The 18,312-nt window shown below is 44.3% G+C and overlaps 1 protein-coding gene across 1 annotated transcript in view; it reads left to right on the plus strand.

Annotated features, from left to right (window-relative positions):
• The window catches only part of hcn1 (hyperpolarization activated cyclic nucleotide gated potassium channel 1), a 295,539-nt gene that overhangs the window by 203,558 nt on the left and 73,669 nt on the right, over positions 1–18,312 (plus strand). Inside the window, exon 5 of the mRNA XM_033030982.1 lies at positions 9,941–10,087. Within this exon, the coding sequence (XP_032886873.1) occupies positions 9,941–10,087 (147 nt within the window). The remainder of the gene's footprint in view (positions 1–9,940; positions 10,088–18,312) is intronic.

Below are 18,312 nucleotides of genomic sequence, written 5' to 3' on the forward strand. Positions count from 1 at the left end.
ACACCCACCTGTCAAATACAAGCCAAGTGGATTCCCTCTCTCTCCCTCCCTCTCCTTTCCTTGTTCTCCCACCAGTCTTACTGTCTCTGACTACATTCTACCTCTGTCCCGCCCACTCCCCTGACATCAGTCTGAAGAATGGTCTCGACCCAAAACGTCAAACATTCCTTCTCTCCAGAGATGCTGCCTGCCCTGCTGAGTTACTCCAGCATTTTGTGTCTACCTTCGATTAAAATACCAACTTGCCAGCAACAAGGATTTTAACCCAAACAGGAGGCCTAAGAACATAGAACAATTGGCAGCAAACGGCCCCTTCGACCCACAATGTCTAGGCCAAAAACATAACTTACCTCCTTCGCCCGCGAATGATCCATATCCCTCTATTCCATCCATGTGCCTGTCTATAAGCCTTTTAAAGAGACCCTTCTGTACCCACTCCTCCCCATTCACCACTTCGCCCCTACTTTAACGCAAGACTCCAGTCTGAAAAGACTGGACCCCTTTCCCACCCACCCCTCTCCAATCACCACTTTACACCCAATTACCCACACCCTCCGTGCTGCACAACATCACTTCTCCATCATCAACAATAAAAATAGAGGAGATGGAGAGGCTTTTCAGAAGACAGAAAAGCCGGAAATCTCCAGGACTGGACAATGTTTCCCCCTCTACTCTCAAGCACTGTGCCGAACAACTGGCACCGGTCTACACAGACATTTTCAACCAGTCCCAGCAAACCTGTACTGTCCCTGCCTGCTTCAAAGTCTCCACTATTGTCCCTGTACCCAAAAAGGCAAGGATTACTGGTCTTAATGACTACAGGCCTGTCACACTGACCTCTGTAGTCATAAAGACCCTTGAAAGGCTTGTGCTGGCCAAGCTGAAAAATATCACAAACCCCGTGCTGGACCCTCTGCAGTTTGCATATCGGGCCAATAGATCTGTGGATGACACAGTCAACCTGGGTCTGCACTTTATCCTCCAGCACTTAGACCATCAGGGGAACTATGCAAGGATTTTGTTTGTGGATTTTAGCTCTGCATTCCACACAAGAACGGAACTCACTATCAAAACATGGAGGGGACGGGGGACACAATTTTTTGGCGGCCTCGCGCGCATGTGCACACTCACACATGCGCGCGAGGCTTCGGAGGCTCAATCCAGTGCTAAATGCAGCTCAACTGCCTGTCTCACCGGGTTAACTACAGCCCTGTCTGGACTGACGGGATACCAGCGCTACTTCACCGCGTTGGCCATATTTCCCGCAAGTCCAGGCAGGTTAACCTGGCGGGGATGTCGCCCACCTCTCAAAAACATGGCGGGGACGTGTCCCCTCTGGCCCCCCCGGGTTTTCCGCCCCTGATTCCACACTATTGTGCCAGACCTACTACACTCCAAACTTTCAGAGTTGACTGTGCCTGAACCCCTCTGTCGGTGGATCACCAGTTTCCTGACAGACAGGAACCAGCATGTGAGGCTGGGAAAGCAAATCACGGACCCGCAAACCGTCCGCATAGGAGCACCACAAGGGTGCGTACTTTCCTCTCGCCTCTACTCTCTCTACACCAATGAATGCACCTCCACTGACTCCTCTGTCAAGCTTCTCAAGTTTGCAGACGACACAACCCTGATTGGACTGATCCAGTTTGGGGAGAAATCTGCCTACAGACAGGAAGTATCACAGCTGGCATCCTGGTGCCATCGCAACAACCTGGAGCTCAATGCTCTTAAGGCAGTGGAATTGATTGTAGACTTTAGGAGAGCTCCTCCTCCCCTCCCACCCACAACCCCCTCCCCTGTCTACACCCCCTCCCCCACCCACACACCCCTCCCCCACCCACATCCCCTTCCCCCGCCCACACCCCCACAGTCCCCCTCCTACACCCCCCTCTCCCACCCACATCCCCCCCCTTCCCCGCCCACACCCACCTTTCCCTCGCCAACCTCCGCCCACACCCCCCTCCAACTCCCACACCCCCATCCCCCTCTCACACATGAAGAGGAGGGGGAGGGAGTGCTGGGGGATGAGGGGAAATGAGCTGTACTTGCGCAGTTAGGGTCTATGGGTGAATGGTGGAATATTGTGTTGGGGAACAGGTTGCATTGGGCGACTCCTTGAGTGTGACTACGGGCCCCACTTAGTCTAGTTGTTTTTTAACGTATCGTTGCACAACTGTCAATAGAATTGATAGCTTGGCTATTTCAGTGGCCACTCACGGTGATATTAACAGCTGTGTTCTCAAGAGACAATGCTATCTGATTACTGCAGGGAAGTTACGTGGAAACAAGATTGCCCCCCCCACCATATTCTGTTTAAATCAAAGGCAGTGTTTTTCTGCTTGTCAATTTCCAACGTAAAATTCTTAGTTCCGTAGTAATCGATCAAATTCGAATTATAACCAATTTGGCCCACATAATACAAATAGTGTTCCCTAATAGATCAGTTGTGTTATATCCAATTAGCATGATGAAAACACGTGTTATAGCAGAACTATACGTGTAGGAAAGAACTGCAGATGCTGGTTTAAATCGAAGGTAGACGCAAAATGCTGGAGTAACTCAGTGGGACAGACAGCATCTCTGGAGAGAAGGAATGGATGACGTTTCGGGTCAAGTCTGAAGAACGGTCTCGACCCGAAGAGTCTGAAGAAGGGTCTCGGCCCGAAATATCACCCATTCCTTTTCTCCAGAGATGCTGCCTGCCCCGCTGAGTTACTCCAGCATTTTGTGTCTGCCTTTAATAGCAGAACTACGTGCATACAAATATGCAAAATGGTGCCACAGAATTGTCCTTCCGTATTTTTTAAACTAAATGGGCAGAAACCTATTTAGGGCTATTTCTGAAATCAAAGTGGTCACCATCTTGCAGTGGACATCAGTGGCCTGAGGCTCGTCCAGAATTAGGGCTTTGACAATGCCCATATTTGACAAACTGCAAAGGGGGGAAGGGTGCCATGTTACACCTCGTCAGCCAGATTCATAATCTTCTTTGAACTATTTTGAGCCGATTGTCTCCGGTATTGGACGTGAGCCAGTTCTCGGGAGATGATGCCACCAAGAGCTCATGTGCAGTTGTGATGCAAGGTGATAAGTATTTCCAGAGATTAGTCTCTTCTCAGCCACAAAGAAAATGTATTAAAAATTATCACTTTAAACCTTCATCATCCAATCTCATTACTGAACATTGCAATGGATTTCCACAGAGATCCATAGGAAACTGCTATTGTTGCTCTAGAGGTGTTTCAGAAATACTGCCTGCCACCAGGAATAAGAATTGCTGTCAAAGCTGAAATTAAGTGTGTCAGAAAGTAAATACAGTTAATATTTCATCATGTAGCGATTAATTCTTGTTCTTAGTCTGTAAATTGCTGTAAATTCACATGCATACAATAGTAATAGATACGTTTTAATTGAGAATAAAGACTGTTACAACTTGTAAATCATAAATGATACAAGAGCATAATCAGAAAAAGCAAACAGGACAGTTTTATTGTATGAGTCTATGAGCTGTATGTGGAAGAGAAGTCTGGCGTGAAAGTAATGCTGGTTCATTTTTGGCTGAGTGATGAGGTGGAGAATCGGTGAGACCAGTGAGCGTTACTGTGTACTATGGGATTGAATTTGTATCGCACAGCTTGGGTAAGGTTGGCAACTACCTTTCCAGAAAGATGTTAGTGAATTAGTGGCTTTTTTAAAAACAAAATCTCATAGTCATAGAGTCCTAGGGCATGGAAATAGGCCCTTCTGCCCAACTGCTTCTGCCCAACTTGCAAATGTCGACCAATATGCCCCATTAACTCTAATCCCACCAACTCGCATTTGGCTGATATTCCTTGCAGCCTTTCCTATCTATGTACCTGTCCAAATGTAATTTAAGTGTTGTTGTATTACCTACCTCAATTACCTCCTCTGGCAGCTTGTTCCATTTACCCACCACCCTCTGGGTGAAATAATTGCCTCTCAGGTTCCTATTAAATCTTTCCCCTTTCATCTTAAATCTACATTCTATAGGTTTAAACCTATAATCAAGAACCTAGTTCTTGATTCCCCTATTCGGAGTAATAGACAGTGTGCATTCACCCTATCCCTATTCCCCTCTTGTACACCTCTATAAGATCACCCCTCAACCTCCTGCACTTCAAGGAATAAATTCCAAGTCTACCTAAACACTCCCTATAGCTCAGGCCCTCAAGTCCTGGCAACATCCTCGTAAAGCTTCTCTGCACTCTTGCCAGCTTAACAGCATCCTTCGTAGTGCAGAGTGAACAAAACTGAACACAGTACTCCAAATCCAGCCTCACCAATGTCTTACACAACTGTAATATAACATCCCCACTCCCTGACTAATGAAGGCCAAGGTACCAAAATCATTTTTTGTCTTGCTGTAAAACAAATTAATAGATAATTAAATTCATTTTCAAAATTTAATGGGATTTTTCTTGACCTCTGGTTTGCTAATCACCACATTACCATTCTCAGCTCCCACTTACCTTCCCCCACCCCACTTCACACAATTGCCATATTGCCGCATTCCTCCGTGTGTTATGGTGGAAATTTTACACTGCCATTTCTTTTATCTATAATATGGTTGAATATTTGTGTAGGTTTTTGTGACTGGTTCAAACAAGACATAAATAGATTCATAGGGTCATACAGTATAGAAACACACTCTTTGGCCAAACTCATCTATGCAGTCCAAGATGACTATTTAAACTAGCCTCATTTGCCTGCATTTGATCCATATATTTTTCAACCTATCTATGTACAAATTATTTTTATTTGTTGTTATTGCACCTGCTTCATCAACTTTGTTTGACTGCTTGTTCCATATACCCACCACCCTTTGTGTGGAAAAGTTGCCACTCAGCTTCCAGTTCAAGTTCACGTTCAAGTGAGTTTATTGTCATGTGTCCCTGATAGGACAATGAAATTCTTTCTTTGCTTCAGCACACAGAACATAGTAGGCATTTACTACAAAACAGATCAATGTGTCCATATACTATAATATAAATATATACACACATGAATAAATAAAATTATAGTGCAAATAACAGATAATTGGTTATTAATAATCAGAGTTTTGTCCGAGCCAGGTTTAATAGCCTGATGTCTGTGGGGAAGTAGCTATTCCTGAACCTGGTTGTTGCAGTCTTCAGGCTCCTGTACCTTCTACCTGAAGGTAGCAGGGAGAAGCGTGTGTGGCCAGGATGGTGTGGGTCTTTGATGATACTGCCAGCCTTTTTGAGGCAGCGACTGCGATAAATCCCCTTGATGGAAGGAAGGTCAGAGCTGATGATGGACTGGGCAGTGTTTACTACTTTTTGTAGTCTTTTCCTCTCCAGGGCACTCAAGTTGCCGTACCAAGCCACGATGCAACCGGTCAGCATGCTCTCTACTGTGCACCTGTAGAAGTTAGAGAGAGTCTTCCTTGACAAACCGACTCTCTGTAATCATCTCAGGAAGTAGAGGTGCTGATGAGCTTTCTTGATGATTGCATTAATGTTCTCGGACCAGGAAAGATCTTCAGAGATGTGCACGCTCAGGAATTTGAAGCTCTTGACCCTTTCAACCATATAATATAAACGGGGCTGTGGGTCCCCATTGTACTCCTTCCAAAGTCCACAATCAGCTCCTTGGTTTTGCTGGTGTTGAGGGCCAGGTTATTGCGCTGGCACCATATGGACAGTTGCTCGATCTCTCTTCGATAATCTGACTCATTCCTATTATATATTTCCCCTCTCTCCTTAAATCAATGTCCTCTAGTTCTTGATTCCTTAACCCTAGAAGAAAAGACTGTGCATTCACCCTATCTACACCCCTCATAATTGTATATATACCTATAACGTCACCTTCATTCTCCTATACTCCAGGAATAAAGTCCTGGCCTGCCCAACTTCTCCCTATAACGCAGTTCCTTGAATCCTAGCTACATATCAGGTAAACCTTAGGGGGTAATTGATTGAACATGAAAAGTGGAGGTCTGAGATTTTTGAGGAACATCCAGTTGCAATTGGCCACATTAAAAGGACAGTTGCATGCAAATGCTTGCACTTTTGTAAAGTCTTGCATGAAACTTGGATTTCATGTTGAAAGGATAGATAGAGTACCTGGTGTTCATACTTTTAGTCCCATTTGTATTACAGAGCTACATTCAATGATAGCACAGACACAAGAGACTGAAGATGCTGGAATCAGGAGAAAAAAAACAGTCTGCTGGAGGAACAGTCTGCACAGATGCTGCTCGATTCGCTGAGTTCCTCCAGAGGTTGTTTGTCATTTAAATGATGGTTGTTTTTATAATGTAGAATATTTCCCTCTTAGGATATGTAACAGTTAGAAATCAGGACCTTTAAGCTAAAATTAGCACCAATGAAAAGACAGCAAATATATACTAGGCTTTACCACCGGTTCTCTTCACATGATTGTATAAACAGTGTGAATGTAAAAGAATGTTAAAACAGGCAATGAAACGTGATTCCCAAAGTGTAGACGGTGAATTAATTATTTTGTTTGGAGAGATTGAGTGTGGAAATACTTCAGCCCACTGAGTCCATGCTGACCAACAATTACATTGGTTCCATCCTACATTCTAAGGACAATTTACAGGCCATTTAAACTACAAACCTGCAGATCTTTGGAATGTGGGAAAATCCACGTGGTCACAGGCAGATCGTGCAAACTCCGTACAGAGAGCACCTGTAGTCAGGATCGAACCCAGGTTTCTGGTGCTGTAGAGCAGCAACTCGACCGCTGCACCAGTGTGGCGCCAAATAATAAGGTATTATTATCATTGTAGGTTTTGTTTAATCGTGTTTCTCTTCAGCATCTGAAAGGAAAATATTGTAAATCCTGATGATAATGGTTAAGGTCAAAGTTTTGTGATCGACCTGGAATTGTATATCTCCATTTTAAAAGTTTAGTTTTAACCTCATGCCAAAATAATGCAGTTTCTACAATTTAAAGTTATAAATTGTAACAGGGCCTTTGGTTACACTTGTCCATGCTTACCAGGATGTCCCATCTATATTTAGTCCCAATTGCCTGTGTTTACCCCATATCCCTCTAAACCTTTCCCATCCACGTACCTGCGCTTTTCCAGATGTGTTGTAAACATTCTGATCATACATGCCTCAACTATTTCCTCTGGCAATCTGGACTATTCTTCTTCCCACCCTGCGTCCTGTGAGGACTCCATCCCCTACTCCCAATTCCTCCGTCTACGCCGCATCTGCTCCCAGGATGAGGTGTTCCACACCAGGCATTGGAACTGTCCTCATTCTTCAGGGAACGGAGGTTCCCCTCCCCTACTATAGATGAGGCTCGCACCAGGGTCTCTTCCATACCCCGTAACACTGCCCTCTTTCCCCATCCCCCCACTCGCAACAAGGGCAGAGTTCCCCTAGTCATCACCTTTCACCCCACTAGCCGGCACATACAACAAATAGTCCTCCGTCAGTTTCGCCACCTCCAACGTGACCCCACCACTTGCCACATCTTCCCATCTCCCCCCCTGTCTGCTTTCCGCAAAGACTGCTCCCTCCGTAACTCCCTTGTCAATTCTTCCCTTCCCTCCTGCACCACCCCCTCCCTGGGCACTTTCCCTTGCAACCGCAAGAGATGCTACACTTGTCGCTTTCCCTTCCCCCTCGACTCCATTCAAGGAACCAAGCAGTCGTTCCATGTGCGACAGAGGTTCACCTGCATCTCCTCCAACCTCATCAATTGCATCCGCTGCTCTAGATGTCAGCTGATCTACATCGGTGAGAACAAGCGTAGGCTTGGCGATTGTTTCGCCGAACACCTCCGCTCGGTCCGCATTAACCAACCTGACCTCCCGGTGGCTCAGCACTTCAACTCGCCCTCCCATTCCGTATCCGACCCCTCTGTCCTGGGCCTGCTCCATAGCCAGAGTGAGCAACACTGGAAATTGGAGGAACAGCACCTCATATACCGCTTGGGTAGTCTGAATCCTAGTGGCATGAACATTGAATTCTCCCAATTCCGTTAGCCCTTGCTGTCTCCTCCCCTTCTTAGCTCTCCCTCAGCCCTCGGGCTACTCCTCCTTTTTCCTTTCTTCTCTTACATCTTTGGGACAATGTTCGTGCCTTCACGGTGATGTGATGGATGCGGGGGTCTGGACCAATCGCTGATAAGTCCTGCCCCCCCCCCGGCAACGTCAAGTCCGTTATTGGACTTTTCTGTTGAGCGGCTGTCGGTCCTTTGGCCTGTAGGCGCCGCCGCCTATCGGGTAGGTGGCGTATCGACTGAGCAGCCATTCGATAAGTTTGCTTTTAAGCGACACAACCTTTCGGTTCGTAGCCGTTTAGGCGTCCCGCGCTTTCGGTTAGCTGGCATTTAGGCATCCCATCCTTTCGTTTAGTAGGCGTTTCGTCTTCAGACTCTTTTGGTTCATTCGCGTTTCGGCCTCGTTTCTAGTCGGTTCTTTGGCTTCGGCTTCTTTGCTTTGGCCTCTTGTCTGTCGGTGCCGCGTCCACACACATCTTGTTTCATATGACCCCCACCCTTTGTGGGAAAAGGTTGTCCCTCAGGTTTCTGTTAAATCTGTACCCTCTCACCTTAACCCTATGTTCTCTGGTTCTTGATTCCCCTTTCCCCTAGTGAAGGACTCTCTACATTCATCCTATCCATCCCCTTCATGATCTTACCCCCATCATCTTCATTTGCTTCAAGTCCTAGCCTGCCCAACCTCTCCCTACAGCTCAGGGCCTAAAGCCCTTGCAACATCGTCATAAATCCTTTCTGCACTCTTTCCAGCATAAATACATCCTTCCTATAGCAGAACACAATAGTCCAAATCCAGCCTCTCCAACATCTTCTAAAACTGTGACAGCATGTCCCATTTTCTATACTCATTACCCTCACTGTTGAAGGCCAATATCCTGAAAGCCTTCTTGATCACCCTATCTACTTGTGATGCAACTTTCATGGAAATACCCTAGACAATATCTCATTTCCTATCCTGCACTCCTAGATCTCTCTTCCAAAATGAAACACCTCGCACTAATCTGCATTAAACTCCATTAACCATTCTTCAGCCCACTTGCCCAACAAATCAAGATCCTTCTGTCATTTTTGTTAACCATCTTCCAGATCTACGATCTACGATATAACCCACTTCAATGTCATCTGCAAACTGAGGCACACCACTAGTCACATTTGTCCCAGAGATTGTGAAGTTTAAGTTCTGGTGGGGAGAGTTGTGGCAGGAGATTCTGTTGGTGAAGGAAAAAATGGAACTTCAAAAATCTGATTGGGATATCGAGAGGTGTAATGATGGGCAGTGGATAGTTGAGGGTCAAAGTTGGCTACCTTGGGTGGGGAAGGTGTCAGAGTCAGTTTGCTACTGATGGGTGGTCTCTCTGCTTGTGGGGAGGTCGGAGTCTGCTGGTGGAGAGGACTAAAGGTGACGTGCAGCGTCAGGCAGGTGATTTCCTGAGGAGTTAAAAATAACTGAAATAGAGAAACTACTTGGGTCAGATTCCCAGATTTAGGTTGGGAACTGCTACAGGTGGAGACCTTTGAATAGCTTGTTCTGGAAGTTCTCAAAAATAGGATCTCTTCAGAACAATGTGTTGAGGGGAATGTCGTAACTCCCATGAATGACAAAAGCAGAACATGTCTGCACAAGTGTGATTTGCAAACAGTGGTTCAACGGGTTATTATTTGACTTGGATGTTCACTGTAAGTAAATGATTGTGATACTGAGCATGTGATACAGGAAAGACCAGTGCTACACGTCCTCAATTTTGATCAGTATATTTCATTTTCTGATGAAATTTTCATTTTCATTTTGTTCAATCATTTGGTCGGCATCATATCATTTTATAAAATCTTAACTGGTTGAGTTTTATTTCTTCCCTTTCCAGTGCAATGGCAATTCTGTTCATCTAATACAACGTTTTTCTCTTTCTAATTTCAGTACAAGCAAGTGGAACAATACATGTCCTTCCACAAGCTCCCCGCTGATATGCGGCAGAAGATTCATGACTACTATGAGCACCGTTACCAAGGCAAGATCTTTGACGAGGACAGTATTCTGGAGGAATTGAATGATCCACTCAGGGAGGTAACATGCACATTTATACAGTAAATGCATTGATTCAACTGTGCGTGACATCGTAATTTTGTGGTTTGTTTTAATTATAGCAATAATTGTTATTTTTAGCATGTTTTTAATTTAGATTTCTGGGTTAGATAGCTGTAAAGGAAACTTTGAGATTTGTTATTTCTTCAGTAACTGATACAATTCAAAAAGGCCTTTATTCTGTGAGTCAGATATATCGAAGACAATAGACAATAGTCAATAGGTGCAAGAGTAGGCCCTTCGGCCCTTCGAGCTAGCACCGCCAATAACTGTAATCATGGCTGATCATCCACAATCAGCACAATTATATGTTTCAATAAGATACCCTCTCATCCTTCTAAACTTCAGAGTATACAAGCCCAGCCACTCCATTCTCTCAGCATATGACAGTCCCGCCATCCCGGGAATTAAGCTTGTAACAATGTTACAATGCAAAAGTACTAAAATCACAGGCTGTTGTTTCTTCATATTGGATTATCTACAGTTGTTTGTCATATTTAATATTCTGGTGTGGAAGGAAGCCATTCAGTCCTTCAAAAACAATGCTGGATCAAAAAAAGCATGAGTCTCATTTCCTTTTCTAGCTTACTACTTCATGCTCACATGCCAACCAACCTTTACTATACTTATAGACAATAGACAACAGACAATATGTGCAGGAGTAGGCCATTCGGCCCTGCGAGCCAGCACTGTCAATCGCTGTGATCATGGCTGATCAACCACAATCAGTACCCCGTTCCTGCCTACTCCCCATATCCCTTGACTCCACTATCTTAAGAGCTCTATCTAACTCTCTCTTGAAAGCATCCAGAGAAGCATCCAACTTCTAAGGGCTAATTTAAGGTAGTCAATTAACCTACAGGTACATCTGTAGAATGAGGGATGACGCCTTAACAACAGGAGGAATTACACATAGTCATATAGGAGAACATGCAAAATCCACACAGACATCTCTACCATGCTGAGACCATGCGCCAGCTCTCAGACACCGCCTCATAACTACCCCTTGAGCATGAACTCACAATGAACACCAGGCCATCATCTCGCAGACCATCATCGATCTCATCACCTCTGGCAATTCCTATTGACGGCCTCCAACCTTATAGTTCTCCAGCCCTGCCCAGCCTGTTTCTATTTCCTTCCAAAAATCCACAAACAGGCCGGCCCTGGCCCTGGCTGTTTCTGCCAGCTCCTGTCCTCAGAACTCATCCTCAAATAGTTTGATTCCATCCTATCCTCTCTGTCTAGTCCCTTCCAATTCCTTGACCCCCATTGCTTCATGTTTACCATGGACGTCCAGTACCTTTACGATACGATAGAACTATATTTATCCCAGGAGTGAAATTGATCTGCCAACAGTCATAAAACACAAAATATATGAAACATGAAATTAAAGTGATGAGTGGAAAGGATTGGGGATGTGCATAGATTGGGGAGGGGGGTGTCATTCTACCACATGACAGAAGGGGGAGGAGTTGTACGGTTTGATAGCCACAGGGAAGAAGAATCCCTGTGGCATTCTGTACTGCATCTTGGTGGAATCAGTCTGTTAGTCAATAATAGACAACAGACAATAGGTGCAGGAGTAGGACATTCGGCCCTTCGAGCCAGCGCCGCCATTCAATATGATCATGGCTGATCATCCCCAATCAGTACCCCGTTCCTGCCTTCTCCCCATTTACCCTGACTCCGCTATTTTTAAGGTACTCCACAGGTTAATTAGTGTGTCATGGAGGGGGTGAGCTGTATTGACCAAGATGTTCCGCAGTTTGAGGAGCATCCTACCATCCAAGACCACCTCCCAATAATCCAACTCCGCCCCAGGACAGAGCCAGCCTTCCTGATGAGTTTGTTAATGCTGTTGGTGTCCGCAGCCTTCGCCATGCTGCCCCAGCACACAACAGCAAAGAAGATGGTGCTGGATACTACCGATTGGTAGAACATCTGCAGCATCTTGCTGCAGACGTTGAAGGAGCGTAGCCTTCTCAAGCCGGCTCTGCCTTGTACAGAGTCTTGGCATTCCTGGACCAGTCCAGTTTACTGTCATAGAAACATAGAAACATAGAAAATAGGTGCAGGAGTAGGCCATTCGGCCCTTCGAGCCTGCACCGCCATTCAATATGATCATGGCTGATCATCCAACTCAGTATCCTGTACCTGCCTTCTCTCCATACCCCCTGATCCCTTTAGCCACAAGGGCCACATCTAACTCCCTCTTAAATATAGTCAATGAACTGGCCTCAACTACCTTCTGTGGCAGAGAGTTCCAGAGATTTACCACTCTCTGTATGAAAAATGTTTTTCTCATCTCGGTCCTAAAGTATTTCCCCTTTATCCTTAAACTGTGACCACTTGTCCTGGACTTCCCCAACATCGGGAACAATCTTCCTGCATCTAGCCTGTCCAACCCCTTAAGAATTTTGTACGTTTCTATAAGATACCCCCTCAATCTTCTAAATTCTAGCGAGTACAAGCCGAGTCTATCCATAGTTATCTGTACTACACCTCCTCCCACCTCTTGCAAATATAATATTCCCTATTCTCAATTCCTCTGCCTCTGACTCATCTGCTCTCAAGATGAGGCTTTCCATTCAAGGACATCCAAGATGTCCTCTATCTTTAGTAAACATAGTTCGGGTCCTACTGTCATAGATGGATCCCTCATCTGCATCTCTTCTGTGTCCCGTAGGTCTGCTCACACTCCCCCTCACCCAAGATGCATCAAGGATAGAGTTCCCCTGTTGCTTACCTTTCACTCCACCTGCCTTCGCATTGAATACATCATTCTCTGACATTTTTGCCACCTTCAACGTGAACCCACCACCTATCACATTTCCCCATCCTTCCACAGAGAACCCTTTCCACCTTCCACAGAGATCGCTCCCTCCGTTTCTCCTTGGTTCACTTATCCCTTTCCCTCTAAACCACCCCCTTTAGGCACCTTCTCTAATCTCATCTACTGCATTCGATGTTCCTGAGACTAAGCATAGACATCTGCGAGACTAAGCATAGCCTCGGTGAAGGTTTCACCGAACACGTGCTCAGTCTGCCAATGCCTGCTGGATCTCCCAGTTGCTAACCATGTTAACCCCCCTTCCCATTCCCATACTAACTTTTCTGTCCTGGGTCTCCTCCATTGGCAGAGTGAGGCCACGTGCAAACTGGTGAACAGCACGTCTTATTCCGCTCGAGTTTACAACCTAATGAAATGAACAATTTTAGGTAACTAACCCACAATTAACCCACCCTTTTTTTCCTTTCCCTTTGTGCTCAACATGGATTCTTAGATTATAGAACAGTACAGCACAGGAATGCGCCCAATGTTTGTGCTGAACATGATGTCGTTAAACTGATTTCATCTGCATGTACATGATCCATATACCACTATTCCCGGCACTTCCATGTGTCTGTCCAAAAAATGCCACCATTCTATGTGCATTCACCACCAACCTTGGCAGTGCATTATGGACAACACAACTCTCTGAGTTAAAAAAACTTGCCCCAGACATCGCCATTAAACCGTCCCCTCCTACCTTATAGCTATACCCTTTAGTATTGAACAATTCCACGCTGGAAAAAAGGTTTTGTCTCTATCTATGTCTCTCATAATGATGTATACTTCTATCAAGTCTCTCCTCAACCAATGTTCCAGAGAAAATAATGCATGGTGGTCAATCTCTCCTTATAGCTGAGACTCTCTAATCCAGGCAGCATTCTGGTGAACCTCCTCTGCACCCATTCCAAAGCTTCAAAATCTTTCATGTAATGTGGCGACCAGAACTGTACGCAATACTGCAAATGCGGCCTAACCAAAGTCCTAGAGAGCTCCATTATGTCTTCCTGATTCTAATGTTCAATTACCTTAGCAATGAAGGCAAGCATACCACACTTCTTAACCACCCTATTTGTGCTATGATTTGCACCCATTTCTCCCCTTCCACCAGTCTCTCCACCAACCCCCCCCCCCCCCCCACCCCATCCTCCTGCACCCATATTTATTACGCAGGCTTCATTATTTACATCTCTTCTATCCTTATTTCAATTTTTAAAATCTTTTCATCTCTTGCTTTTGTCCAACCATCTACCAATCATCCCCCCATCACTTGTATTCACCTATCTCTTGCCAGGCTTTGTATTGCCCCACACCTCTCTTCCAGCTCCCCCCCCCCCCCCCCCATCACAATCCGTTAGACGAAGGATCCCGACATGAAACATCATCTATTCATGTTCTCCAGAGATTCTCCCTGACCCATTGTGTTACTCCAGCACTTTGTGTCCTTTTTTGGAAACCAGCATCTGTAGTTCCTTGTGTCGCCACCAGACAGCTCACAAGGTCAGGAACAAACTTGGGTTCCTGGAGCTGTGGGATATCAATGCCAACTGCTGTACCTCCATGATACCAATAATTAAATGTAACCAACTGAAATAATTTAATTTGAGGGATAAAAACCTTTCCCACACTATATATACTGACCTCAGGCATTCCCTCTTCGCCTTTCATTTCCACTATCCTGTGAAATACACTTGAAGTTTTGAATTTTCCTACAACAAAGTTGCAATAACAACACAAAGCTGATTAGGGATTAACAATGCTCCCAGATGATGCATGGCTGAAATCTCACATAGTAATTATGCCACTAACTGAGTTAGCTATCAGTGCATATGAAAAGTCCATATACTCTCTCATTGCTTTGCAACTGGGTTTAGTCAATCCATAGCAAATATGTCAACTGACTTATACAGTCAAGATTACCAAGTATATTTTGTGAATGTGATATTTTATTTACCTATCTATTCCTGATGGTCCAATAGTTCTTTTTTTTTCAGGCGCAAACCTGGATTCTTGTCAGATAGGAATTAAATTTAATATTCGAGGTAGAGTACAATGTCATGGCTCTAGTTCATAGGATGCTTAGTGATTACACTGGGATTAGTTTAGAAGCAAAATCGCGTTGCTGTCATGAAAATTTATAACAACTGCAGCAACTTGTAGCTACATAACTTTTATTGGAGAAAAGAATCCTAGGCACTTCACTGTTAGCTAATAGAATTTATACCAACAATTTTTATCCATGTTACCTGCCCACATTTGACTGTATAAATGTATTTTAAATGTTGTTATAGTACTTCCCTCAACTACCTCCTCTGGTAGCTCGTTCCATATACCCACCATTCTCTGAGTGAAATAATTACCCCTCAGGTTCTTATCTTTCCCCTCTCAACTTAAACAGATGTCTTTTGTTTCTTCATTGTCCAAGTATGGGTAAGAGAAAAGAGTAATATATCACCACACCAGCAATGTTGCAAATCTCTCACCGCACCATCGCACCTATCAAAGATAAAACATACTAGTAAGTAATTATGAAAAAAAATGTAACAGCACACGAAATGCAACAATTCAGAATTTGAAAGGTCCTGCTGACAGTGGGCTGGGCAGATCATTATTTGCCTGAAACGCGATGATCCCTTTGTCTCCACAGCTGATGCCTGACCCACTGAAATCTGCCAGCAATTTGTCATTTGCTCCAGGTTACTGTTTCTGCACTCCCCTGTGTTTCCTTCATTTGTTTATTGTTTTTCTCTCTTCATTCATTATAATCCCTTGGTTCTAAAGCAGCTTTCTGGGCTCAGTCATTGGGAGACATGAGCCGATCTCCATATACATTATTCCCAAGTTTAAGGAGGTGTTAATGAGGCCTTGTTGACACAGACCAGCCATTTCTAAGAATGTGGCAGATAATATTCCAATTAACGGCATTTGTATTCTTCAAGATGGTGATGGGTTCAAAAAACTTGTGCAAAGAAACGTTTGGTAGTGTTCACATGTCACTAGGTTAGAAATATTGCAAAACATATGAAATAAATTAGTAATGTGAATATGGAATATTTTTTGTTGAGTTACCCTGATATTATATTTATAGATTAGTCTTGATTTCTCTGGAAGATGCCAGCAATTCTGTGGGGAATTGCTAATAATTCTTAACATAATTGCCAACAAGTTCAGTACATGTACGGATTATGAAATCTGCACTTGCAATTTGCCATCTGCAGTCCAGTGCTGAGCACCTCATTGCTGACAAAACTGCCGCATCTCCACAGCAGTTGCTGTGGGGAATCTTCCTACCAAACATGCACTTAGCATAGAAACATCAACATTCACTTGAAAGGAGCCAACCAAGCAGCTGCTGTTGAACTAAGCAACTATAAGGTGTTTTTATTAAACTAATTAAATTCATTGCCTTTACTTGAGGATTGGACAGTTTGGGAATACAAATCTCCAATGCAGGTTATCTAAAGGTCAGTTCCTAGGTTAGAATGTACATCATGTAGATTAGCAGTGAATGTCAGTGCTGGGAATGGAGAGATATGGATCACTTGCATGCAATTATAAGAGGCATATATAGAGTAGGTAGTCAGATAGAATCTTTTCCCCAGGTTGTAAATGTCAAAGACTAGAGATTGTTGCTTTATGGTGAAAGCTTAAGGAGATATATATGAAAGGATTTTTAACAAAGAGAGTGGTGGTGCTTGGAACGCACAGGCAAGGGTGGTGGTGGAGGCATATATGATAGTGACATTTAAGAGATTTTAGCTGGGCACATGGATATGCTGGGAATGGAGGGATTTCGATATGGAGGGATTTAAATATTTTTGGTTTCTGGAAATAAACCTCCGTCCCTGGACAGAGGGGATTAGTTTAATTTGACATAATGTTCATCGGGTATTGTGGGCCAAAGGATCTGTTCCTGTGCTGTACTATTATCTAAAATAGACACGAAATGCTGGAGTAACTCAGCGGGACAGACAGCATCTCTGGAGAGAAGGAATGGGTCACGTATCAGGTCGAGACCCTTCTTCAGACTGCGCTATTATCTGTTCTATGAGACAGAGTTAGTTTATTTATCTTGACTTTGCTCAGCATGTGTTAACAAAATAGCTAACATAGGTCAAAAGGGTACTTTCCATAGTTCAGTCAGTCCTGTTTTGTTTGGTCTGGTTTGGTTTAGTTTAGTGTCACGTGTACCGAGATACAGTGAAAAGCTTTTTATTTGCATGCTGGCCAGTCAGCGGAAACATAGAAACATACATAGAAATTAGGTGCAGGAGTAGGCCATTCGGCCCTTCGAGCCTGCACCGCCATTCAATATGATCATGGCTGATCATCCAACTCAGTATCCCGTACCTGCCTTCTCTCCATACCCTCTGATCCCCTTAGCCACAAGGGCCACATCTAACTCCCTCTTAAATATAGCCAATGAACTGGCCTCGACTACCCTCTGTGGCAGAGAGTTCCAGAGATTCACCACTCTCTGTGTGAAAAAAGTTCTTCTCATCTCGGTTTTAAAGGATTTCCCCCTTATCCTTAAGCTGTGACCCCTTGTCCTGGACTTCCCCAACATCGGGAGCAATCTTCCTGCATCTAGCCTGTCCAACCCCTTAAGAATTTTGTAAGTTTCTATAAGATCCCCTCTCAATCTCCTAAATTCTAGAGAGTATAAACCAAGTCTATCCAGTCTTTCTTCATAAGACAGTCCTGACATCCCAGGAATCAGTCTGGTGAACCTTCTCTGCACTCCCTCTATGGCAATAATGTCCTTCCTCAGATTTGGAGACCAAAACTGTACGCAATACTCCAGGTGTGGTCTCACCAAGACCCTGTACAACTGCAGTAGAACCTCCCTGCTCCTATACTCAAATCCTTTTGCTATGAAATCTAACATACCATTCGCTTTCTTCACTGTCTGCTGCACCTGCATGCCTACTTTCAATGACTGGTGTACCATGACACCCAGGTCTCGCTGCATCTCCCCTTTTCCTAGTCGGCCACCATTTAGATAATAGTCTGCTTTCCTGTTTTTGCCACCAAAATGGTTAACCTCATATTTATCCCCATTATACTGCATCTGCCAAACATTTACCCACTCACCCTCACTCACCCAGGGAAAGACTATAGGTTGTGGACAAGTGGTATTGTGGCAGGAAAACAAGGAAAATTGAAATTAGGCATAAACTATGACAAAGGAGGCAGACCCTGAGGATTCAGATTAAGTGATTCAGATTAGTTTCCAAGCTGAAAATTTGCATTCACTGCTGGCGTGCAGTGTGGGTCATTATTTTATGCAAAGCTGGAGTCTAGTTTCTTGTGTAACACAGATATTTTTGTCTAACCTTTGCACAACCTGACAAAAAAGGGAAGAATTCATCAA

Source organism: Amblyraja radiata, chromosome 1, assembly GCF_010909765.2.
Source record: "Amblyraja radiata isolate CabotCenter1 chromosome 1, sAmbRad1.1.pri, whole genome shotgun sequence".
Classification (NCBI taxonomy): Eukaryota; Metazoa; Chordata; class Chondrichthyes; order Rajiformes; family Rajidae; genus Amblyraja; species Amblyraja radiata.